This window comes from Lampetra planeri, chromosome 3, assembly GCF_965212315.1.
Source record: "Lampetra planeri chromosome 3, kcLamPlan1.2.h2, whole genome shotgun sequence".
Classification (NCBI taxonomy): domain Eukaryota; kingdom Metazoa; phylum Chordata; class Hyperoartia; order Petromyzontiformes; family Petromyzontidae; genus Lampetra; species Lampetra planeri.
The window spans coordinates 17,070,019-17,096,106 of NC_136109.1; the positions used below are offsets into that span (position 1 = coordinate 17,070,019).

Sequence of the window (26,088 nt, forward strand, 5' to 3'; positions counted from 1 at the left end):
AAAAGTTGTTCATTTCTCCAGGGCTCATGCGCATACCCTTCTCTTGATTCTCCGATTTCAGCAGTACTTTAAATTATACCCGAGATTTTACTGGAAGCCAATGCAGAGAGTATATTTCAGGGATAATATGAATTTAACTTATATACTTTATATATGTTACGTATTTATTTGTAGTGATTTGCATACCTTTCCTATACTTTCCACTCCCATTGTTTTTGTATATTTTGTTGTTGTAGCTTTTTGACCTGCCCCTACTGGACATCTGTGAAAAAGAGCTTCATAGCTCATCGGATTTATCCAAGATAAATATTCCTATTCTGAATTTTTGCTTCCCTGCCATCTGCTCCATATGTATGCCCTAAATCAGGAGCCAGGTTCATTTCCTGACATAAGACGATTCTGCCAACATTTGGCAGAAAAATTGACAAATAATTTGCCCGCAAGCTAAACAACCGAACAGCTTTTGCCGTGTGGAAAGACATGCAACACTACAGATGCATTCGGTGCAGATCTGATTTGACAGAAAGTTGTCACTTGTAAATGTTACCTTGTCAGTATATTTAGCATGAAGCTGAATTATAGAATGTGCTTGAAGTTAACAATTATTGTAGTCCATGCCTTTGTAATATGGGCTATACTTATATGCCAAAGATTTAACTACATGTAAACATTACATAGGTTATCTTCATGGTATATATTGTTTCATCACATACGTAACAAAACAAAATATTACATATAACAAAAACATGTAAAAAACATATAAATGGTCACATTTTCACTTATTTAAGAACTTTATTTAAAATTGCACAGCTTTCAAATCGATTATACAGCCTTGTTTTGCATAACGTATAAATGCCAAATGTGTTAAGGTAGCTTCATTTAACCAGTAAGACAATATCAACCTCACCTCCTGCCCACACCACAATAACAGTCACGGTAAGTCGTTGCGAGGAGGCTCAAGGACTGGCACTTGCAAGCCAATGAAAAACATTATCCTTCTACGGCGGCGGGGACGAGCTAAGATGATAAGAGGCAGACTTAAACGATGGACGAATGGGTGCCACATTTGATTAGGAATACCGTCTACCAAGGCACGTACATTTTTGGTCAAAATTAAGGCCAACTTGGTCAGTGTGCACAAGGAGTTCTAATAAAATCGATCGGTTCTTTCGATTATATCTATTCAACAAATGACGCAATCTCTGCGAACACGTTTACACTTCGAAAGACGCATATGTGTGCACAAAATCACGTTTCACAGCCCTGGCACAATGCTTTGTAAATGATTACTTGAGGCCCACAAGTTACATTATCTCTAAGTGGTGATAGTGGTGATTTAATTTTGGAGTCTAAAGACAAAAGCATATCGGGCAACATTAACCATGCATGGCATAAACGACCAGCTAGGCAGTGCTGTAGTTAGATAACTCGATTGGAAGTTCATATCCCATTTTTGAGATAGATCAGATCATCACCTCCTAAAGGTTGACAAAATCATGATTATTTTGTAGGCAGTCAACAGTGGTAATTTTATGGAGAAATTTTCTCCATCATGGAAATGCAGAATTTCAACTGCTGCCTCTGGGCCATCAACAAAACGAGTTGCCACCCCAATTCTCGTTTGAGCACAAATACACTTTGACGTTTTGTATAACATAATCGTTTTTTTTCACTGAGTAAGTCTGCGCTGTTATAGCTCCCCGATGTGTGATTTTTTTTCAGATTGTACCTCGTGGTGTTGGGAACGGTGTCTAACATTTCACACCCCACGTTCTGGGAGCTTCTACAAGAACTGAATTCACGCGGTACAAGCCGACACACACATCAAAGAGAGAGAAAGACAAATTACACTGGTCAACACACTTTTTCTGGCATAAGGTATTCCAACGGTTTTAAGGTAATTTTGGGGTGCTGATTCCAAATCTGGCATCAGTTGTTGTCTATCACATCAGATTTTTGAGATATCAAATATTGCATTTTCAATAAAAACTGCAGAAGAAAAAGATGAAATAAATGTGGATATCTACATAACATGATATTATAAACACACTATCCTAAAATTACAGCACCATATTTTAACACTAAAGCAGTCACTGACTCGCAACAACTTGCAATCGTAAGTGACAGAGTTAATTTCGGGTAAAGTCAATGAAAATGGGGTATGCCGATAGCATATAAATGAGATGTGATAGAGCAAATCTGAAATCAGATTTGGAATCAGCACCCTGAAATTAGTCTAAAACAGCTGCTAAAGTCCAGGCCAGAAAAAAAATGTTTTTTGTTGTTGTTGTAATCGCTTCGACCAACAATCGCCAGTAGTGAGGAGACAGCAAAGACGCGGCACTCCCTGTGCAAAGTGGGAAAAGTCCCATCTTTAAGACGCGGGACTCGTTTGACGTGTGCGTGTGTGGAATGTCTCAATTGTTGGCCTATGTGGAGCTCGTATTCGGATTGGTCCATAACCAACAAACTGGCTGCGTGTTCTTTGTTGCGGTTTTTGTTTTTGCGTTTGCGACGTCGTGGCCACGGCTGCGCAGGCTGGTGGGGGTGGGGGGGGAGGTCGAGGAGACGTCGCTTGGGTCACGTTACGTGGGGGGCTCTTCACATGTTGTTGAGCTCCAGCAGGGTTTGGTCCAGCACTTGGTGAATGCCCACGTTCTCCTCCTTGGCCTTGGAGAGCCCGTCTGCAACACGCGTGTCAGAAGCACGTACGCTCAGCCGTCAGGAACGAGCGAACCAGCACGATACAGCACAACGACGCACATCCAACAGTCGCGTATTCGCCCTGACCAGTTAACCGCGCACACACATCCATTGCAGTATTGATGCACAACGAATACCTCAGCCTCAAGTGAGTCGGATGCACGATATTTATTGATGTTTGCCAGGTAAAGCCCATTGAACTATATAGCTCTTTTTTTCAGAAGCGACCTGGCTATGAGAACGACTTGGCTTGTCGTGTGCACGTTCATAGCAGATCGACGCTCGACACACACGTTCCTCAATGTGGAGGGAAACACCGGAGGACCTGGAGAAAAATCCATGCGACAGCAGGGAGAACATGCCAACTCCAAACGTTACAGGCGTCAGTGTCGGGATCGAATCTACGATCTCCTGCATACCAGGCGGAGGAGTTAATATCTCGCACACCGCGGCTCCCCTGTTGTACTTGCACCGTAAGTTACAATTTGAATGAATGGCGCGTCCACGTGTAAGTCGCGTCTCGCGATGCTGCGCAGACAACGCGGGCGTGTGCTGCATTGACAGAGAATGAAGTCACGGGGAGAGGGGAAGAGGAAGGGCTTGAGCTTCCACTTGAACAGGCGCGAGGCATGTACAGCGCCGAGGGATGGGGGAAGGGAATTCCAGACCACGGGGTAGCAGAGGAGACCCAGAGGGAAAAGCGGCGTTGGTGGTGGTGGGGGTACTTTTGGAATGTGATGAGTTTTCTAATTTATTGCTTGAGATATTAGAAGTTACAATTCTAAGTATCTCCCTGCTCAAATGAGTAACGAGCCAATGTTAAATTCCTCTGGTGGCCTAATGGAAAGTCCACATTACTGCGGCAGAGTCAAGTTCATCCATATAAAAAAAAACGGTTGATGCCTACACTGCCAACACTTCAGCATGTACAGGAACGTATGTGATTCAGTTACTTTCTTTGTAAAAAGCAACATCTTTAAAACTATTTCAGCCACTTGCTTTGTAGTCGAATCGTGAGATTAAATTGCCATTCAAAACTGTCACACAAAATAGTGCATACCAGAGAACAGCTTCTGAAATATGACTTCATAGTATTAAATCTTAAGTCCCTCAAATTACCATTAATCCACATTATGTGATGCACTATCTCACACGTCCTGCTGTAGAAGTGCTCATCACATGACAGAGTTAACACTTGTTAGTTCTCAGCGCTGGAATATCCTCAATTAAGCGAGAGGCCACGTTCAACGTGATGAGTGGTTTTTGTGCAGCCATTGGTGACTGGGCTGGGCTGCAACCGACTGGCTAAACTTGAGAGCTCGACTTAACAACTGCTGGTTGTCGGGGTCAAACCCAGGATCCTTAAGCATTTCCCGGCTCATTGTTCAAACAGAGGATCAGCCCCCTCAAGCCACTTGGCCTCTTGTCCAAATAAACATTTTAAATAGGCAATCTCTACTCACTGCCTTTAAAGCCTGGTCTTCATAATTATCGATACTGTAAGCACGTGGATGCTGCCGCACGGTAAAGTTTAGCACACCGCATTTGCAATCCAGAGGCCCACCGATTCAATTTCGCGGCGTGGCACTTGAAATAATGGTGCAAGTTTCTGAAATCTCGCCGCCTCTGTCCACCCAGCAGTAGTAATGGACAGGTTGCACTTGTGATGGGGTAAAGTGTGGGCGCTTCCACCTCTTCGCAGCGTGAAAGGGGAGGTCAAATACCCTGTAGAGGGCTTCTCTGGAGCTCCCTCGACAGTGGTGGCGCATACCTGTAATCCAGCACTGTGGAGGCGAGGGTTGGTGGAGCACACACACATTTAGTGAAACCCTCTTCCCGTGGGAGTTGAGGTGCCATACCCTGGCTCGCCAGAACTTGACTAATCGCCATCTGTTCCCATCTGTACGGGGATGGGGTGTCCCCCCCCCCCCGTGTGCACGTGATTTTCTCCGGGTGCCCCGGTTTCCTCCCATTTGTATAAACACTCGTCATTAATGGGATTCAAACATCTTTAAAACAATCCAATGCAGGATCCTCCTGAAAAAAGAGTGATATGACTCAGTGTGGCTCTGCTGGATGAAGAAGTAAATTCTGCCAGCAGTGGTGAGAGCAAGCGATCGCAGGGCTGTGCCTTTAACCTTGCTTTAGCAAAGTACAGTTTCTGAAACCATACCAAGCTCGAGTTGAACATGAAGGTGAAACACCTGCCAGGTTTCCCCAACAATACAAAAGGCTGAGTTTAATGGCCAAAGTTATTTGATCTTTGTGTTTGTTTTTACGGTTGTCATGAGTACAAACATCCGGTGGTCTAAATGAAAATAAGGCAGATCCATGGAGGTCGAGTGAAACTCAAATGGGTTACGCTATTGTCAGTATCCACGTAATACTTTAAACATGCATGAGACTCGAAAAGTATTACTTGACAACCCCATTAATCGTATCATAATGTATACTCTGTATCATCTTAGTTGTGGTGCAAAATAAGTTCAACGTGCATATATCCATACTCTCGTGGTTGTCCAATGCAAGACGTAGTTGCCCCCTCATAGGAATGTGGAATTTACACCATTGGTTCAGAGCCACCAATGGACATGAACACCACACCACATTCGTTTTGGCCATTGTAACCACTGATGGGAGAACGCAACAGATATTTTATGTCTCCTAGGGTGATTGGCATCACTTCACATAGGAGTATCTGAACTAGTCATAAGCAGATGTGCTGGCAGTGAGTGTTAGCAGATGGCATCCTCAAGGTGCAGCGCTTATAAAACGAGAGATGCATGAGTCCCATTATTTTATGTACAGCACCTTGAGATGAGGTTGCACACAGATGCTATACAACATCCAAATTTAATTGAAAACTTCATTAAACTGGACCTTGCTTCCACAGTAGGTATTGCAATATCCCACGGCGGTCTTAAACACAGCAGAGCTGGTGATCGTAGCGTCCCATATTTATTTACGTAGCATTACTGGTGTGATAAAATAAACAATATTCATAGCGTGGAGATATATCGCGAATCGGACGCATTGCTCGATTGAGAACTTGGGAGTCAAAGCTCAAAGTTCATCATAATACAACCTGAACAGTTGAGCATTGAAAATGGAGCTTACAAGCTGCGAATTTTCCGTGGAAGGGAGTTCCAGACGGATGGTGCGCCCATGGAGAAATGTCGCTCAGCCAGGACAAGTCCTGGTTCTGGTTTACTAGATGCCTGATATTTCCTTTAAAGGAAATGAACATATATGTGAGTGACAGATGATACATTTCACTGGTAACATCCAGCATACATTCAAAATGAAAGTTGTGAGCACATGGAAAATGTGGATGAAATAAAGATCGCAATGCCGTGCGAATGGAAAATCTGCACACGCCTTCCTAGGGTTTCTACAGCCAGCGACTTCCTAAACGATTCCCTGGGCGGTTACTAATCCACATAAGTGGCACGCTAATGGAGGTGTACGCTAATGTACAGTAACATTCTTCTGCTCAAATGCATTTTCCATCTGTCAGCTGCAAGAAATCAATGGGGTTTTTTTTTGCTGAAGCCAGACCTTCGGCTGTACGTAGAAAAAAAATCGTAATACCGAGTGTAACATCAACACATTTATTAGCGGTTGATTTGCATGTATTTGCAGACTTCAATATGGATACAAGCACATGCTAAACATGCTATTACGCAAGATTCCTTCAGGCAAAAGTTGGCAGCTTTTGAAATCTGCGTTGAGGCGGCAGCATACAGAGAAACAAGGATGCAAATGCAATCGTTACGAGTGGGAAGTGTATGCGGATGATCACTGAATGTACATGAGACTCAGATGAAATATGCTATGTTGGTCAAGAGGCTGATGCGGAGGTCACAATTAGGCAGTAAATAGTAGTTAAAGTTAAATCAGTACTCGGACGGGAGACTGTCACGGGAATAACCAGGTGGTGTGGTCTTTCGTGGCAAAATAGACCGGTGGCCATACAATGGATTATATAATCTATGTGGCTTCATGAGTACGCATGAGTTTACTCTCTCATACAAAACACCCACGAATGAAATTGCCCTAATACGGGATCTTCCCCAAGAGGTTTTGGGACACCGCAAGGACTTTACAGGTAAAGTAATCGAGGTTAATGGTCAAGCTCTGCAATGTTTTGCTCATGCCATAGCTGGCTCTAGAGGGCCCATCTAGAGGGTATTTGACCTTACTCTTCCACACTATCCAGACGTCATTGAAGAGGTGGTTTACTCACTTTGCTCTGTCACACGTGACCTGCCAGTTGACTCTAGTGTCGCCATTTATACGGCTGGGTGGACAGAGGTAATGGAATTTAAGAAACTTGGACTTTCATCTGCTGTGCCAGGACAGTAAACCGGTGGCATCTGAATTGCAATTTCAGGGTGCTAACAATTACTATAACATCCGCTTTAGTAGGTAGAGGGAATTATTTATAAGATTCACGTATTACTGTAATTTTAGGATCGTTATTCCCCTCTATGTTTCCTGCGATGTGCATGCTTTCACACAACTATTTTAAAACTACAAGTGGCGGCAGATTAAAGTCAGAAAAAAGACTAAATTGTGACATCGCATATTTTGTGCCGACTTGGCTTTAATTCCGTAAGTGAAAATGTTCCGCGTATCATGTCTACAGCCTGATCAGCTCACTACAATGGCATTCACAGGAACTTTCAACACGAGTTAACTGTACATAGTCGTCACAGAAGCTGCAGGTGTGCATTCACAGGTGTGTCGGCTCATATACCACAGCAATTTTTTTAAATTACCGAATGCTGAGTGACAGGGTTTGAAGGATAATTCCGTGATTTTTATACATCTTCCCACTGCCAACACGATGCGAATACCTGCATAGAGATGGCATACACCATTATTAAACGTGTAGTCATACTCATGATGCTGTACAATTGAGGGCTACATGATGTACATTTAGCACAAACTGCATGGTGCAATGCTTTATGAGCCAAGCACGAAACATTTCCCCACTCAATAAAGCTTGCGTCAATACATTTACAAAGGCAGCCTAAAGTCAGTCGTGAAAATTCACCATTCCTATAACATTAGCTAGTCTATCCATAGGACATCTAATGATGTCTTCCAATAAAAGCATACTTGATTGACTGAGCAAAGCCCGGATCAGGATGTGAACTCGTGTCCTTTCCAATGAGTTATCGCCCTACCCACAGTGCCACCTGACCGGATTCTACATTGAACTTGGCTTCCAACTTGACTCCAAACATCTAAGGAGGAGTCACAGATGTCCAGTCGTTCTCTCCAACTGTTCTCCAGAGCGATCTCTTGAAGATGGGAGACAGGGCCCGAAATATATGGTGGTATTTGTCTCCATCTTCATATTAAACGATTCTGCTCAAGAAAGTCATGGATGTAATGTAGTATTGGTGAAACACATTGAGGAAAACTGGCAAACACCCCAGCATAAATAGTCGCTCCAAGCCTGGGGCGTGCCATTCAGACTCTGTCTACTTGACAGACCTGTTCTCCACCTGAAGACGGCTGCTTGCGTTGTGGCCGAAACGTCGTGAGAATTGTTTATTTTTATTATTTTCCTTCTACGTGACTTTACCAAAAGAACCAAGACGATGAATCCCTGCAGTCACGAAAGCTTTAAATCGACATTTACCCCATCTATATATATAAAAGGGAAATTAGTGAATATTTGCGTCTGATCGAAATGTTTAGCATATTTCCCAACATGCAACAAATTTGAAATTTGGCATGTGGGTAGCTTCCAGATTCATAATCAACGATTTTTGGGTTTAGATCGCGTTATTTATAAATGTGTCGTAACCCTCCACCACCCGACACGGCCAATCAGTAAAAAAAGTGTCACGTTGACAAAAGACAAATAGTTCACTGCTTTAGCCCACCGGTGTGTTGAAGCGTGAAACCACAACACACCGGTGGGCTAAAGCAGTGAACTATTTGTCTTTTGTCAACGTGACACTTTTTTTACTGATTGGCCGTGTCGGGTGGTGGAGGGTTACGACACATTTATAAATAACGCGATCTAAACCCAAAAATCGTTGATTATGAACAATATTGGTCGCGAAAGCCTACGTGTTAAACTGAGCTTCCAGATTCTACACAATTGTATTTGGGGGGGGGGGGGGCGCAATAATCGATATAATGTATTGCACGGCGAGTGGTGACGTCACATCTGTGATGTCACCCGCATGCGGCAGCGTCACGCAGTGTACCTGCCGACGTCACACATCCCCCTCCCCAACTCTCCACGTAGGCCGTGTATCCCGCACAAATGCGCGTCTGGAGGGGGGGGGGATCTATATACTGTACTATATATACTAGGACTAAACTATTCATTTTCGTGCGAAGAACGGGTACACCTGCTAGTAATGATATAATGAGACAGAGTAATTTTAACCTGTAAATTTTCCATAGAAATGTCTTCATTATTCTTAGCTTTATAGAATGATTTGTGCAATTGGCTTGCATGTTGTGAGCTACTCAATTTTGACCTAACATTGAGCTCAAATCAACTCCTTTGTGTAGTTTTCATTACAGAGGCGTTGGATTACAAAGGTTGTGTTCTCCAGTGTGAGCCAGGCTTAAAGGTACAAGCTCATTAGCGGCTAAGCCAACTCTTGAAAATTGAATACACTCAACTGACCCATGAGCAACTGATGTGAATATCCAATGGTACTGCCGATTTATCAAGAGTAAGAACTGTACAAATACGCGTAGAACTATCCACGTGCTTTTGTCAAATACGTAATTTCTGCACTCGGTAGATCTCTAAGTAATATAACAAATGGACAAACAGCTCATATGCAGCGATATATTACAATTGGAATATCAGGTTAAACAAGCTTTTTGGTTTACAATTAAACCACTTTTGAGCCCAGTATAAGAGTATGCCTTATCCAATTGAGCCTATCTTAGGCTCACAGTGCACATCTGACAATCGATCACGTGCCACAGTGTTTGTCACAGTGTGAGAGTGATGCGGTTATTGTGCAGGAAACTACGAGAAAAAAAAAGTATGATGGGCTGCCTGCCTGGACACGAGAGAATATTTAAATCTAGCATCATACCACAAATTCGATTAAGCGAGATATAGTTTGATAGGTAAGAGAAATGTGAAATAACTTTAGCAAAGTAACTTTTTTATTTAAGCCCACTGAGCTGTGTAGCTCTTTTTCACAAGCGACCTGGCCACAAATGATAGCTCAACGAAGTTGCTGATCAAGTGGAAATTTATAGCAGCCAAATACTCTAAACGCATGTTTCTAAATGCGGAGGAAAAATCGGAGGACCCGGAGAGAAAAATCCATGCAACCACGGGGAGAACATGCAAACTCCAAATGTACAGGCGTCAAGGTCGGGTTCGAACCCACCACCTCCTCTACCAAGCGAGGCTGTTAACGTCACGCCACCGTGGTGCCCCACGGTTGTTAACATCTCGCCAAAGGAAACCTTACAGAAGAAATGGACAAAGCACCTCGCAGATAACATTACCAATCACTATAAAGTGTCAGAGCCCACCAAGCTGAGTTATAATTTTTTACGTATTGAACTGTAAACTCCATTCACAGCACGAACAATCCATTATTCTACCTTACCGGTGCACATTTCGTCAATCACCATGGACACATCATGAAGAATGCTGCAAGCAGTTATAATAATTATAACATGGTAGCTCTTACTGCCATACAATGTATGTTGTACACATCTGAGAACACACATTGGTTACTCTACAGATGTCACACAATGTGTGCACCAGTGAGCAGATTCGAACCATCTGCAATGCACGAGACGCTTGAAGCTATAATGAGTGTCCACATATGCAAAACGCCTGTGCAACCACAATACGCGGTCACAAGGATTAAGGGTGCTGTAAGCAGCAGGAGATACCATTGTTATATCAATCATATTCCATTTGTGCTGTTTGTGTCTATTTCACAAGTAAATCACATTACACTCTTGATTGATCTGTGTGTGTAAATAAATGGCATTACGGTGAAAAAGAAAAGTGATATTGAAATCATTAAATGATCTACCTCACCCAAGAACTACATCTCTGTACCTGTGCAGATGAGTGTTACGCTCAGCACATTTACTTAGACGATGCTCTCAAGGGCAGGCATTTAACTGAATTAAGTGCATACTATTTTTCCGGCAGGGTTTGGTACAATGTGGTTATCCTACAGAGGCTGACCCGTCATGGCAATGTCGCATTTCACATCTGGATCAAGCCTGCCAATGCAAATGTGCTTTATCCCGATGCTGTGTCAAGCAAGGACGAAGTGACTTGTACATTAATTAGCATTTGATTAGGGCTATTTCGTCAGTTGCTTGAGCAAGGCCAAAACCAGGCATTGTGGCTCTGGCTCAGTACTTTGTCAGGGATATTAAAATTTCAAATCTAGAAGGTCCATTATTGTTATTCGATCATGCCAAATCAAGTCTTAGAGAACTTCCAAATCATACTTTCAATCGATGAACGTATTCTGTATATCACTCATGCGTATTCAAGTAATGCACAGGCTAATTTAGTGTTCGCAGACACTCGTGCGACCAATCTATAATCCCAATATAGAGCTTGTCAGTGCTTGCCAGCGCTTGTGACAACTGATGAATATTGCATAGTGCCTGTGTCGATTTACACTCCAGGTGCACATGCAATAAACGAGAGGGAAAGAAAATACTTGGACGAAGCCAGCCAACAGTTGGGCGAGAGCCAAGGCGTACAATATGCACAGGTTTCTGACATTGCTCACCAGTGCTGATTACTCAGCTTTGAGAAAAATACACAAGTTCCAGATCAGTAACATTTACCCCCCCACCCCAATAACCGAAATATCCATTTCACAAGACTCCCAAGTCATTGTCTAGGTTTTCTCAGGCAGCATGCACCATTTCACATTTGCACGACAATTTGTGTAATTTCACAATTAGTTACGGTCATTAGTTCATGAATCCAGTATGTGTTCAAAATTCTCTATTTACCATTTTCACGTGACCTTCTGTTTTACGGACGAGTAACATGTGTTGCATTTACACGAGAACACAAGACTGTATATATATATGATTATCCCACAAACTGCGTGCGAGTTGTCTCGGGCTAAACTCCCGAGACGCACGACGCACGGCCCCTACACGCGCGAGTCGCGAGGCTGCTCTACAAGCTGTGTAGCTCCTGCAAGGTTTGATCGAGCACCCGGTGCAGACCCACGTTATCTTCTTTAACCTGGCCAAGTTTGTCTGTGTGTGGAAGGGGGTGGGGTTGGGGGAGGGCGGGGTGCGGGGGAGGGGGCAGAATTAATGGGAACAAGACAACATTACACAAGCAGGTTAGAATTCAGAAAATGTGCGCGATGTTAAACAAAAAAACATGCATTATCTCCGGCGTGCCTTATTCCGTCAGCAGAAAACGTGCACTTCTACCCTTTGGAAAGTCGACTTATCTAAAGCAGCTGCTGAACAACAGAGACATGCAACTACATTAACATAGTATTTTGCAGCAAAAGGTATTAAAGTATCGATTAATACCCGCTTCTGGTGCAGCACACTTTAACGCATACGTATTTTGTGTACTCTCTGACTCATCTGAGTACCTATTTCGCTATTCCCCGTGCCATTGTCCATTACAAGTCAAATTGTCTCCCAGCTCAAATGAGTATAGGGGGCAGCGGTGGAAATTCCGTATTGCCATGGCGGAGCAGTCTTTCAATACAGCCACTGCTGACTCCCACAAAGTGGTACTCATTATTACTGTAGGGACAGTTGAATTAGTCTGCACCCCAAACCAGGATTTTAACTCGTAACCTCTGAATTGTGAGATGAGCATTCTAACCAGAGAACCATCTGGCCGGAGGATGTCCATAAAAAAGATTGTTGTTATTATTATTTCAGACAATAAGGTTAGGTACAAACATGCAGTGCAGCATTTTGAGCCGAGTGTTAAGGGAGGAGATGTGTGCACCAGTGGCAGCAGGCAGAGAACAGTCAGTTATTGAGTTCTGAGAGGGCAAGCTTGAGCTGGTTAGTCAGGAGAACCGTCCTGTCCACTTCCCGCTGGTGCCGATCTGTGTGTCGCTCACACGTGAACGCAAAGGATGCACGGCACAGGGGACGAACACAACAACGAGGGATGCCAAATATGTGAACGTACGTTGTGAAGAACAAGATGTATGGAGGACATACGATAAGGAAAATAAGTGGACAAAAAAGCATAGGTGGGAGAGAACACACAGAGCACGGTTGGTGAATATGACATACCAGACACAATGGACAACAAGTAGCTAGTGAAATTAGAGATGCAATAACAGGGCACAAGGGTTATGTGGGGGCAGATAAGATACACGGAGGAATGAGAGCAGATACAACTTGCATTCTGGAAATCTCGTGTTCCCATATTACCTTGGAATACGACGACATGGCAACATACAGAGAAGTCGCAGTCAATGAAGAATTAACACACAACCAGCCACACTCATTTTGAAGCAGTGTGGTATTTGCAAAGTGTTTCCTTGGAATTGTTCAAGCTATTCAAATACAGCAAAAATAAATCACGGGTGTGGATAAGACAGCTACGTTTGTCTGTTGCATAGTAATAACTGTAAACGTTAGCTATAATAACAAATCATTTTATTAATATTCTACTCAATCTCCATACCAAAATACCATGTTTGTTTTAAAATATCACATTTGCAAGTAAAATTTTGCAATGACATTGTTTTCCTAAGTTGAGGTTTATGTGAACGTCAGCACTGAAAATATCACCGACGTCACAACACCTCAACATCATCACCTCTTTCTGCTAGGTCCTGTGACAGTGGCAGCCAGCACCAAACTCAAAAGTGTGCTCCGATAGGATCCCACCAACTGGCTTTAGGTTTTCCCCTCGGTCAATAATCTGATGCACGTCCACTCCAAAAGCTGTCTTTGTAACAACCTTCCACCCTCATTCTTGCAACACCCATCATTGCAACCTCCTCTTGCTGATTACATCTGCAATGCTTTTCTCAGATTCCAATCCGAACTTCTAAGTGGCTCAAGCTCTCCTGCTCACGCACCTGTGTATAAAGACTATTCTTTGTAAACTGATTAATTTGGAGGGGCGCGTTAAGAAAACTTTCCAGCAACAAGTGGCTTCGGAAGTGGTTTTAAGCCGATTACGAAGAAACTTTAATCAATGTTTGTAAACGGATTAAAACAGCACTTGAAGGCCAAGTGCACACGAAGTGGGCCATGCATTCTGTAGCTGTGAGTGGTGCTATTGATCTATGCCATTATGGAAATGTTTTGTTTTTTATATTGTAGCTCTATCATATGGTCCTAATATCTGAATATGAAGCTGATAAATCATTCAAATGCTCAAGACTTCTTTGCTTAGTTTGCCAAGACAAGTGTGGATAATTCAAAGCTGGTAGTGCAGTGCTTAAACTGCACTGCGCTATGAACCATGCGATCTGAGTTCAATTGCCACGTAGTTAGAAATAAAATTAAATAGAACAAATCACGGCGTTTCGATTGAAATGACGTTTCGATTGAAACGTCGATTTGTTTTGTTTTATTTTATTTCTAACTACGTGACTTTACCGAAAGAACCAAAAAGTATGGATTCCTGCAGTCACGAAAGTTTCAAATCACATATAACATCATCGGAGAGGGAGATCTGCAACGGCTGTGATCTCCCCTTGAACAGTGTGGTGATGTATGGTCAAACATCCCATTCACAATGGAGAGATTTTCATCCAGCAGTGGATTGTAGTATTTGTAGAGCCTAACCAACATGTAAAAGTCAAAGTTTATGCCTGCTCAAATGAGCATTTAGCAGTGCTCAACTCTTTGGTGACCCTGAGCCAGTGATGGAAATTCCACATTCATATGACAAGCAGTATCTCCACAGGACAACCACTATTTATCACAAAAAGCTACTCATGTTATCAACCCCAGGTGTATGTTTGATTGATGAGCTAAGGTGATCCCTGATTGGGATTGAAACCTGCATCCTTTCAATTCTGGGTCCATGTGCGATATAACTCAGATAAATCAGAACGAAAAATGCACTATTACATTATTCACGTTAAGTAAAATACTTAACTCAGAAGTATTATGAATAAGCATTCAATATTGCAAAAGGTCCTACAGGTACTTAATTCGAGAAATTGTTACTTTACATATGCTTTTACTTTTGTTCATAATTTAAGTTGCACATAATAACTTAAATACAGTGATACCTCGGTTCACGAACGCTTCGGTTCACGAACAACTCGGTTCACGAACAGAAAAGTTCATAAAAATATGCTCCGGTTCACGAACTCCGCTTCGGCTCACGAACAGGAGCCGCGGCCATTTTTATGCTAATTCCAGGCTGTCACGTGGTCGTGACTTCCTGTAGGAAGATCGTGGAGAGCAGCAGAGACACAGAAAGAAGTACTGAGTACTGTGAAGACACTTTCAGTGACTTTTTGATTTTTGGTGTGCTTTTTAGCACATACAGTACTGTACAGTTCACCCGTTTGAGTGCTTACTGTCTCCCACCCGCCTCCCACCTGCCTTCCTCCATGCCAGAAGTCATCTCAAGCAAGGTTAGTGTTCTCTCTTTATACATTACTATACTGTACAGTACTACAGTAATGTGTATTGTCATTTGTTTCATATTTTTGTGCTTCAAAAACCAAAAAAAAGGTCAGAACGGATTAACCGGATTTACATTGAACCCTATGGGAAAATGTGCCTCGGTTCACGACCAATTCGGTTCACGACCAGAGTCAGTTCACGAATTAAGTTCGTGAACCGAGGTATCACTGTATACAAGTAATGATCGAAAGTAAATATCCATTGTTTCAATTATATGATTCCATTTTCTTAATTTACTCTGTCCATGTTTAATACCAGAGATTATTAAAGAGAGCAACTGTATCTTGCTAACACTATGCATGATTTATTCTAAAACAACAACAAAATCCATGACTAAGAATGTTAATTAAATGCTCCAGGCAAAGCAAGAAAACAAAAGTAATGAAAAGTCATCTCAAATTAAATTGCGCAAAAAAACAAATGCAATCTGAAAACACAAAGGCACTGCATTGTAGGCAGAAACCCAAGGGAATCAAGAAACAGAAAACCAAATGAATCAGGCAGCTCGAGCTGTAACGTACACGTGATTGTATTTTATTGTAATACCCATGAGCCAGTGTGCAGATGAAACAGGAAATGGAAATGATTGATGTTAAAAATGGACACTTGGTATGTCCCTCTGGGAACGCCACCAAAAGCAGAAAATATATATTTACTTTCACGAAAAAAGAACGTAGGACAGGTATGTTCTTGGAAAATATAACATTTTCAAACATTCATGATGACTGAAATGCATTGGTGATAGTTATAAATTCACGTTCTCGTGGACTATTTTTTTTACTCAGATCGTTCACATGTAATGAAGATATATTTTTTCACGTTCCAGATTTACACTGCACCAACTCATGATTACACCCAGGAATTTACACGTGCCACATGTCTGTTAAAAACCCACTTGAGTCGTGTAAACTCTCCAGGAATTCCAATCATAGTTCGTCATTACCCTGGTATAAGAGCAACGTTGGGGCAGCCAGACTCTTTGTTCGAGTTGGAAGGGGCAATGCTCAAGGATGGACCCAGGGGGCAACACAAAGAATCAACTGGCACTGAGAGTAAGAGGACAGTGTAAAGATGAAGCGAGAAAAGGATAATGAGAAGTCATAAGAAATTCAGAGAAGCACTAAGTTACTATACCAATTAAGTACATTGTCGTGGTCGTACATTGAGGTAAAGGTGTGTGCTAATAATTCCTAAGACATGGGTCTCTCTTAAAGATAAAATGGTGCTTCCGCAGATTTCTCTATGAACCACTAATAATGTAAGCTGGCCACAGCCATGGATGATAACTCAGTGAGGGTGTTCCCCAGCTGATCGCTGATGTCTTTGTGCTTGAGCTTTTGTGAATACAACTCATCTGTTGGATCGGACAAAGAACAGACAAAAGAAAAAGATGCAGAGGAAGATCTATCACACACTACATAAAGTGAAAGTGAAGAGAAAAGATATGTACCATTCAATAAATAACAACGGATAAAGTGCTTGATTGAACTACATACATTATTTTCATTAACAGTATAAAATCTTTTCAATTATTTTCTCAATATTTAATACAAAAAAAATCTACGTCAAAAAAACACACCGGAGCCGCAAATACTTGTATATACAGTACATAGGTAGTGTATATACAAAGACACGGTACCTTACAAATAAAACATTTGTAAGATTTGTTAGTCCAGTATTAGCTCTGTAGTGTTACTAAATATAAACTGCATTACAATGTAGTGTGCAATTATCAATATATGACCCATTTCCAAACAGAAAAATTGCACCGTAATGGAAAAGTGGCAATGCCCATAAATTTCCATGCAAAGTGGACATCTCAGCTACAGGGAACACGAGTAAAAATATTTACATAGAACTACAAGGGAACCTTAAGCGTCCTGTCATGCTTAACGTGAGTGAATGTTAACGTTCTTAAATTTACGTAAAGGCTCACAAGGCTAAAGTGTAACCTTAAAAAAATATAAGCAAAAACCTAATCAACGTTAAACGATCCAAGCCAAGCAACTGCAAACTTTAGTTAGTAAAACACAGTAAAAAAAAACAAAGAAAGTAAAAAAAAACACTGCAGTCAGGGGAATGTGGGGGTCTGTTTGAGTTATGCAGCATTAAGGGAAGTCAGAGGCCAGTGAGCCCCAGCAAGCGGCAATGCAAAGGGGGGCAAGGCACACATAGTAGGAGGGAGGCCTTTACATGGCGGTCATGTCGTTGAGAGCATGGTCCAGCTCCTCGCTGATAGCCTTGTACTTGAGCTTCTGAGAGTACAGCTCATCTGTTTGTTGCATGTGTGTGCATGCGAGAGTATGTGTGTACGATGTGTGTACAAATGTGTGGTGCATTGTATATGTAAGAGGAGAGGAAAGCGTGTGTATGTGAGTGGGCATATATATGATTGTTGAAACGATGTGTACGTGATCAGGTATGTTTGTTGTGTGCGTGTGTGTATAGTCAAGTGTGTGTTAAAATGTTTGTGTGTACATGCATTTGGGTGTTGGCGAGTATTCGCGAGTGTAAGTGTACTTGTGAAGTAGTTATTTGTGTGCGAGTGGCGGTATGAGTTTGCAGGTTTTATAATATAGAGATGTTCGTTGACTCGTGTGTGTGGGATGTGTTGTGTGTAAGTATAAGCCATAGGTGTGCATGTTTGATTCCAGGTTTGAAAGTGTGTAGGTTTCATTGCATAGAATTGTGTGTGAGTAGCCAAAGAGAGAACAGTAGAAGCAGATATCCAGGCAGGAAAGCAATCATCCAGGTGGTATGGTCAGAATGCAAGTCAAATATAAAGTATATAAAATAAACAGAAATGACTGATATACGTTGCAAAAAAATTGCGAAATAAAATCCTTTCAAACACAGATGCAATGCACATATTTAAGCAGAGGAAAATATAGAGTTTATAGAAATGAAAGGGTATGAGTTGAATGAATAAAAATGTATTTATATTTACATATGTAGAATGAATGCATCTGTGCAATACAAACTAAGACCATGCAGTGGAATGAAAACTCAGAACGTCACAGATTACAATAAAACCCAGAAGCTGTGGACACCGCGTACTCCTTGCCATTCTCACACTGCTGAGATGTGTGCCCTGACCAAGTCCAGGCTTACAACTCCCCCACCTCCTCTTCTCCTCTGGCTAGAGGCTGACTTTCTCTTCACTATCAAGTATCTTCATTTACAGATACCATACCATTGTCTCGTTTCCCAATACTAAACAAAAATACAGTACTTGACAACAAAAATGCTCTCTTTTCTCTCAAGTCGCCTCAATATGCACGAATCCCACCCACTCCATTAATAGTCATGATATGCAGTCACATGTAGATGCTTTATGAATCTAAATGTAACTATATGTTGTATTGCAATTCATTTGGGTGGCTCCACAGATGTGCACCTACGTGATTGTAGACAGGTTTGCCTGATTTTTGGCAGCTGCATTTTCTCAATTCTTAAACAAACGTGTTTATTCAGTATTTATATTAAAGAGCATACATTGTTTCTCTCTGTTCAAGCAAGCAAGAGGACGGTGCTCATCTCTATTGTAGGCCCTGAAGCTGTGGTGGAAATTGAAATTACAATGCTAGATAGAGGTCAGTCTCTCCGAACATGACCCCCGTTTATAAAGTGATTTTTTTATCGACCCTGTTAGGATGAGACGCTGAGTCGACCTGCGACTGGCATTGTAACTTTTTGATCCTTCCGACAATTTGTTTATGACTTTAATCGCAGCATCAGCAGGTTGAATGTTAATACTTACTTGAATATAAAAAATACATGATATAATGTGTTGATTAAAGACTTACCCCATCAGAAATTTAATGTACATATTACAAGAGTGAATCATCATTCAAAGTGCATATACAGTAAATACAACAAGCAATTCAAATTCTGAAAATGGTAGTATACAGAGCGGTATATACTTATTTGTCTAAAACACTTACAAGTGACCACACTGGTTTTTAACATAAACCCACCTTCCAAATCATCGATGGTCTTTTCCAGCTTGGCCACTGATCTCTCCGCAAACTCAGCACGTGTCTCAGCCTTTTAGGCAGAAAACAAAAACAATTGGCTAAAGTACAAAGATCAAGATGGCAAGTGTGTAAAAGTATGGATTATTGACCATGGCACAGAACACTCGTTGACATGAAGTGCCAATAAAAAATGGAATCGTAATGATATCTCTAAAGAAGCAGAGTTATTGTCAATAATCTTACCAAATATTTGTATCTCTCTATTGCTTTCAGACAACATGTTTTGGTCTAGCCGAAGCACCACCCCATTGCTTTCTCAAACACGCAATGGTGGTGCGTATCTCTTCTGGGGGCCATGAGACACTGGTGGATAAAACACATTACTATGGCAGAGGCCAGTATTCCCACGGCACAACCAATATTAACTTCTAACAATGTGGTATTCACTTTATCTACTCTGAAGGATGATAAGCTGACCTGAACCCTGACCAGAATTTGAACTCGTAACCTTCTGTTTGTGAGACGGGAACTCTAACCACAGTGTACACTTAGGGATATACAATACACCGTACTGTATAGCAATATGTAATGTTGTCCACTACACCTTCTGATGTATTGTTAGGATCTAATCAGTGCCACCCAACTAGCTGGTCATGATTTAATAACGTTGCATCATTGATCCCTACGAGTGCTTTTTTTTACAGCAGCAAGGCACTGTAACCATAAATGTGATGTTACCTGCCCAAATGGCTAATCCATACATTTTAAAATGAGACTGAAATTTACTCCGAGGTATCTAAAATACCAGCTCTGCTAATAGAAGAGAGCCTTGCTTTTCTTTAATGTGGAAGGTCTAAATGTCTGCAACATTAAATGTATCGTCTCTGCACAGAATGAATGGTACTTTATTTCAGAACATACCTCCTTCAGCTTGTCGGTGAGAATTTTTATCTCCTCCTCATACTTGTCTTCTTTTTGTGAATACTAGGAAGGTACAAACAATATTTTCACACATCATTTATTTTAAAATGAGAATTTAGAAATAAAGCAATGGTACTATATGCCCTCTTGAACAGCGAACCCCAATAACAAATACAGATTATTTTGTTTAAACATCACAACAATCTATCACACCAACACAACAGAAAAGTAATTGTTTCTGAAATAAAAATTGACTTCGTCTTCGACTCCCAACCACGTGACTTTACCGAAAGAACCAAAGAGTATGAGTGCAAGGGAGTGTAACCGACACAATTTGAACCCATTTACAGTACATTGGGTGATCACGTAATACGCTGTGCATCATAACAAAGGCACAATTCAAGTTCTCTTTCTACTTGAATATGTAGCCCAAACAACATAATGTCATGACATTTCGTCAAGTGTGTTGATACTTATTTAGGGTAAAAATATACCTCCAAAGCGTATGTATAAGAGGAAATAGTAGCAAGGCCAAGTTTTGCGAATACATTTCCATTGCAGTGTGCTTCATGTTCACAAATATCGGTTGCATTCAAGCGTCGTCATACTAAACGCCCACACACGTCATGATCTTGATCTTCAAAGTAAAAATTTCTCGGTAGCTATACGTCAAATATACACATGCTTTTATTGGGTTGTCCCTTCATTCAAAAAGTAACCCAACATTCTCACATCTATTTTATTATATTCCAAAATAATGTGGCCAAATAAATAGGAGCTATAAAACTGAAATTGTGCAAAAAGTACATTATCAGTGTTCATTCAAAAGACAGAATACACAGATTTACTTTGCAATCTGACCATTGTTCAGTATTCTCCTGAAGTTGAACCATTGAATATGACTAAGGATAATCAATTGTACCTTTAAACTACTATAGGTGATATTTATAATTATTTTAAAGCAAAGTTTTAATTTCACATACAACACCTACAACAAAACTATTTTTTAAACAATGGGTTACAAACAACAATACAAAATAATCCTGTGGTTGTACGAATATCCATATCTGACTCTTGGAGCAAGTGCTGTTTGAGTTCACCGATGATGACCAGCACAGCACATGAGGTGGTGGGTGGCCAATACCACGCCCGGCCACCGCCATCTCCCTAGTGGAGATGTTTACACACCACACCAGGTACTCATTTGAGGCTAAGTCAACCTAGGGGAGGCCCATGACTGGTTCAGATATTCATCACCAGTGTTGGCCATGGGCAGGAATCGAACTTGAGTACCCAGGTTCATAGCGCAGCATGCTAGCCACTGCACTACCACTCCCCATCATTGGTGGCATGCGCAAACACACACACAGGTATATAACTGCCACATACCATTTTCACGTGAGTTCCAGTGAGCATCAAGTCAACCATTGCCTAAACAACCACCCTACCTTCTCGGCCTGAGCCTCCAGAGACTTCAGATTGTTGGACACCGTTTTCAGCTCTTCCTCAAGCTCGGCACATTTACTGTGTATTTACCCACAACCGGGCAACAGCAGAGATTGTGGAAGAAGGAATGATAAGGTAGGGGAAAGGAAAAACAAGGGAAATAAAGAAATACAACAAAATAAAACCCGGAATAAGAAAAGAAACCTATATTTTTGAAGAGCACATTTTATGGTCCTGGTTTTGGACATTACTTTTTAACTGATCTTCCAAAAACTAAAACTACATTGAGGAATATTCACAATTTGAAGTCAAAACGGGACCATTTTCCATTTTTAATGGTCACAATAATTTCCTTTTAGAATATGTAATAGGATGTTCACACAAGCAACTAGTATTTATAATGTAATTATTCCCAACAATTTGTATCAACATTTTATGAAAGCTGCCTGTATAAATACTGTATCTGATCCTGTGTGTATTAAAATGTACGTCTAAATGCCTTGCCTAAGTGCTGACGCTGGTGATGAGCAAGCGTTTGGATCTGACAAGATAAATAATTTAGAGATAAATAAAAAAAAAAGAAGGAAAAGCCTGAGGAAAATGCAAGCAACGAAGGACAGCAACGCAGGAGCTTTGACCAAGCGTGGTGGCATATACAGTGATACGCATTGAAATAAAATCCGCCTTAAAGTGCAAAAATTGCCAACTTGAAATGTGATAACGGTTCATGAACTGCTACTAATGTGTGATCCATCTGGATGGAACTACCGGTGGGGGCTTAATCCGCCTTCAGAAGAATGTTAGTTCAAAACCCAGTCAGGGATATATTTAGTAAATCATACATCCAGGATACGTAAAGTGGTTACTAATTTGTTGCATGTTGTCAGTTGTCAATCTGTGGAGGCAATGGTCCTCACCAGTAATGCAACATTTCCAATGTTGGCTCAAGGCCACAAATTTAATTGCGTGCCAACCCTGAGTATGGAGGACACTTTGGCTCTTAAGAAAAAAAAACATATTACCGGCTCAATTTGCACTTTATAAGGTGGAGATTAAATCACGTCGAGCGATCAAAGAGATTGCACATGCGCCAGTGAGTACCTGCTCCTCTGCAACCAGCAGAGATTTCATGTTTTGGTCCATGACTCGCAGCTCTTCTTCCAGCTGCCGAACCCGGCTGTTAGTTGGCACACAAGCCGCCGATGCCAGCAGGGTTAGTGTACACACCCGCGGTCAAACCATGCACACAAGCGATTATACGCAGGCAGCAGCAATGCGTGACTGGCTGCACTGAATGACAAAATTTGCCCCACAGGGCAAGAGAAAGCCACTAAATGCAGGATATATCAAGTCTACCAAGGAAGCTAAGTTCCTTTTGGGAGTATATCGTATCACGGCTGAGTTTGATATGTGAATTTGTGTTTGTGTTGCTCAGTTGATGTTTTATTTATGAATCTAAGTGTATATAGTTATTGAAATGGTACTGATAGAGACACAACATTCCAAACGAATCCATAATTTAGCCGACAGGCTTTCCTTAGATTGCATGCAGCCTTTGGAGTTGAAAAAAGCCTACCAATCAAAGCAACAATTAATATCTGTATATTTCTGTGTATACATTGATGATATTGCTCCCAATACGAACAAAATGTTAATTATTAATGGTTTCACACTGGGTTTAAGCACAAGCACATACTTGTGCAGAAATATGCTTCATCCCTTGGTTAATCGTGTATGAAACGGTATGAAGAGTAAATTAAAAGGTTTTTAATTATTGGTTGATTAAATAGTCATTCGAGTGACCACAACTGATGAGGGATTTTGGATAATGTGTGCTGCCCAACATTGGTGGTCATTGCTGAATGTAAAGAAAACCTCCAAAAAGACACGTTGGGATTTGTTTTAAGAATGAGCCGAAAATACTTCGCAAATAAACTGTTGAATTTAAAATATCAAAATGAATGCTTTGAAATAGATGTTTTATAACGGGGCCATCTCAAGATGAAGGTTTGGTGTTAAGTGACTTTAACAATCATCAAGTACACACCACCTATTGAAATGGCATTCACATCAAAACAAATTTGCTTCATATTCAGCAGGGACTAGCAATCAAAGGGCAGTATTAATAGTACAAATTGTATTTTTAAAATCTTAACCTAGACAATAGCAAGTAGTCTGCTAAACCTGTTCTCCTTCCTAAGGTACTGCAAACGTACACGGATTTGATATAATGCAAAACCAAATTATGCTATTAACAACTGCATGCCAAACTATAAGGACACAGTGAACTTTAACAGCCGGCCTTCATGCAAGCAACACTGACACAATAGCGTTAGGCACATTTAAAAATGTCTTACAATTAGCAGCTATATTAAAAGCACACAAGAGACAACACTAACATGACATTTCAAGGCAATGTCAACTGCTGCCAGCAGTTTTTAAACTTGGAAAAGTGATGATGGAAGATTTGATGCTATCTATCAATATTTGGATGAGTTACTCCGTGACTGGTGTGTTACACTACAGTATTTATACAAGACTGCAACATAATTTGAACAGCTAGCTGCAAATGACATTGAGAACCAATAACAATTACTTCATAATAAATGCATCGGGTTTTTGTTTTTTATAAAATACAAGCAGAACACAATTATGAAACAGCTATGATACAACACGAAATTTACTGCATAGGTGAACTGTATGTGCATATAAAAAAAAACAGCACATTAGATTATACACATTTACAAATATATTCATATATATATAAAATCAATGTGTCTTCCAGCTCAAATGAGCAATGGGGCAGCACTTATGACTGTTAAAGGTCCAAAGCCAGTAGTGGACGTTCTTCATGCCATGGCTTGAAGAAGTTGGTTACAAAGGATGATCATTGATGACTTACTTTACGGACCCCAACGGGTGAAAAGCAAAGTCAAACCACGATTGGGATTTGAATTTCCAACCTTCAGATTGTAAATAAAGTGCCCTAACCATCCATGGTTCCACCTCGCTTGACATATACATGTGTAATTGTGTATATACACTGTGTATTGTCCATGGGTGTACATGTAATTGGTAAAAAAATAACATTTTTATTTTCCATGAAAGTGTGAAATTTAGATTGCGGGAGACTCACGTTTCTCCCACCTCCGCACGCTCTTCTGTCCTCTCCAGCTCCCCCTCGATGATGACCAACTTACGGGCCACCTGCGGCACGCGCGCGCACATACACACACGTATCTCGTCTAAGCCCTGTACTACATTGCCAATATCATCCTACACTGAAACAATAGGTAATCAATGGATGAGAGACAGATCTGCTTATTTATAATTGTAACTATAATGCACAAATAAAACGTTTCAAGCTATATTGCACAAAGTTGTGTTGGCACAATTAGAGTGTGTATGTATGTATGTTGCAATTATTTTGCACTACGTAGCCAACCATGCTATTCGGAGGTGCGGGACTTAATGTTGTAGACACAATACGAATACTCAGAGAGTGCTATAGTTTTTGATTAACTATTATTTAAATCCCTTTGTTCATCCACTGCTAGCTTCCCTAACCCATGTCCCTTGTAGGAATGGTTTGATTAAACTTCACCTCGCTTGTCAGTGCATGTTAAAGAGCGGGGGAGCAGCCTAGGTCCAAAGACCAGTTCACATATTACACCACTGATGTTGGTTATGGCCAGGAATCACTCAGAGACTTCCAGCACTCCCCCAATAAGTTTGAATTGCTTCTTGGAACTACGGCACACTTGGCAAGCGCTTTCCAAAACCAGGCATAACCCAGGGGACAGCGTTGTAAAAGAGCAAATGATAGCTTGAGAAATGAATGGGACACTGAGTTAAAAACCACAAAGCTCACCTCTTCATACTTGCGATCGGCCTCTTCAGCGATGTGCTTGGCCTCTTTCAGCTGGATCTCCTGCAACTCCATCTTTTCTTCATCCTTGAGGGCCCGGTTCTCAATAACTTTCATGCCTCTGTGGATAAAGTATATTCAATTGTATCGTGTGAAGGACATCAAATTCAGCTCAGTGGGATACACGTGCGTAACCGCTGGTGTTTAGGTGCTATCATGTACCCAATATAAAAAAATATGTATCGGCAGAGAGAGGAGACTAAGCACGAGCAAGTGGCCTTCACTGTGGTCAGTAACCGAATTGAGATAATACACTTTATCCACTGATGAGCACAATGTTTCGAAACCAATTTAAGTTTCCGTTTTCTGTAAACCACACACGTAACTTTTCATCACAAAAGCACATCACATTTGAGCAAGATTCAATTATAATAATATGAAACAAAATTGCAGTCGCCAAACTCAATTAGATGGCATGCCAACTGAAATACTATTAATCAGAAAGAATGATTAAAGAAATAGCTTGCAGCAGCT

General features: G+C 41.1%; 1 protein-coding gene across 16 annotated transcripts in view; it reads right to left on the bottom strand.

Moving 5' to 3' along the window:
• Positions 1-772: 772 nt before the first annotated feature.
• The window catches only part of LOC144739124 (tropomyosin alpha-3 chain-like), a 58,964-nt gene continuing 33,648 nt past the window's right edge, over positions 773-26,088 (bottom strand). For 2 of the 16 annotated variants that reach the window (XM_078622108.1, XM_078622145.1), the window contains 7 exons: positions 25,558-25,675; positions 24,823-24,893; positions 21,689-21,764; positions 20,241-20,303; positions 19,320-19,389; positions 17,536-17,614; positions 15,856-16,696 (listed from right to left, as the gene is read on the bottom strand). In XM_078622108.1, the coding sequence (XP_078478234.1) occupies positions 16,693-16,696; positions 17,536-17,614; positions 19,320-19,389; positions 20,241-20,303; positions 21,689-21,764; positions 24,823-24,893; positions 25,558-25,675 (481 nt within the window). In that variant the 3' untranslated portion in view covers positions 15,856-16,692. Of the gene's footprint in view, positions 2,685-8,835; positions 11,959-12,019; positions 12,783-15,855; positions 16,697-17,535; positions 17,615-19,319; positions 19,390-20,240; positions 20,304-21,688; positions 21,765-22,787; positions 22,864-24,822; positions 24,894-25,557; positions 25,676-26,088 lie in introns of those variants that run through there. The other 14 variants (XM_078622117.1, XM_078622152.1, XM_078622113.1 and 11 more) reach the window with 9 other exon arrangements.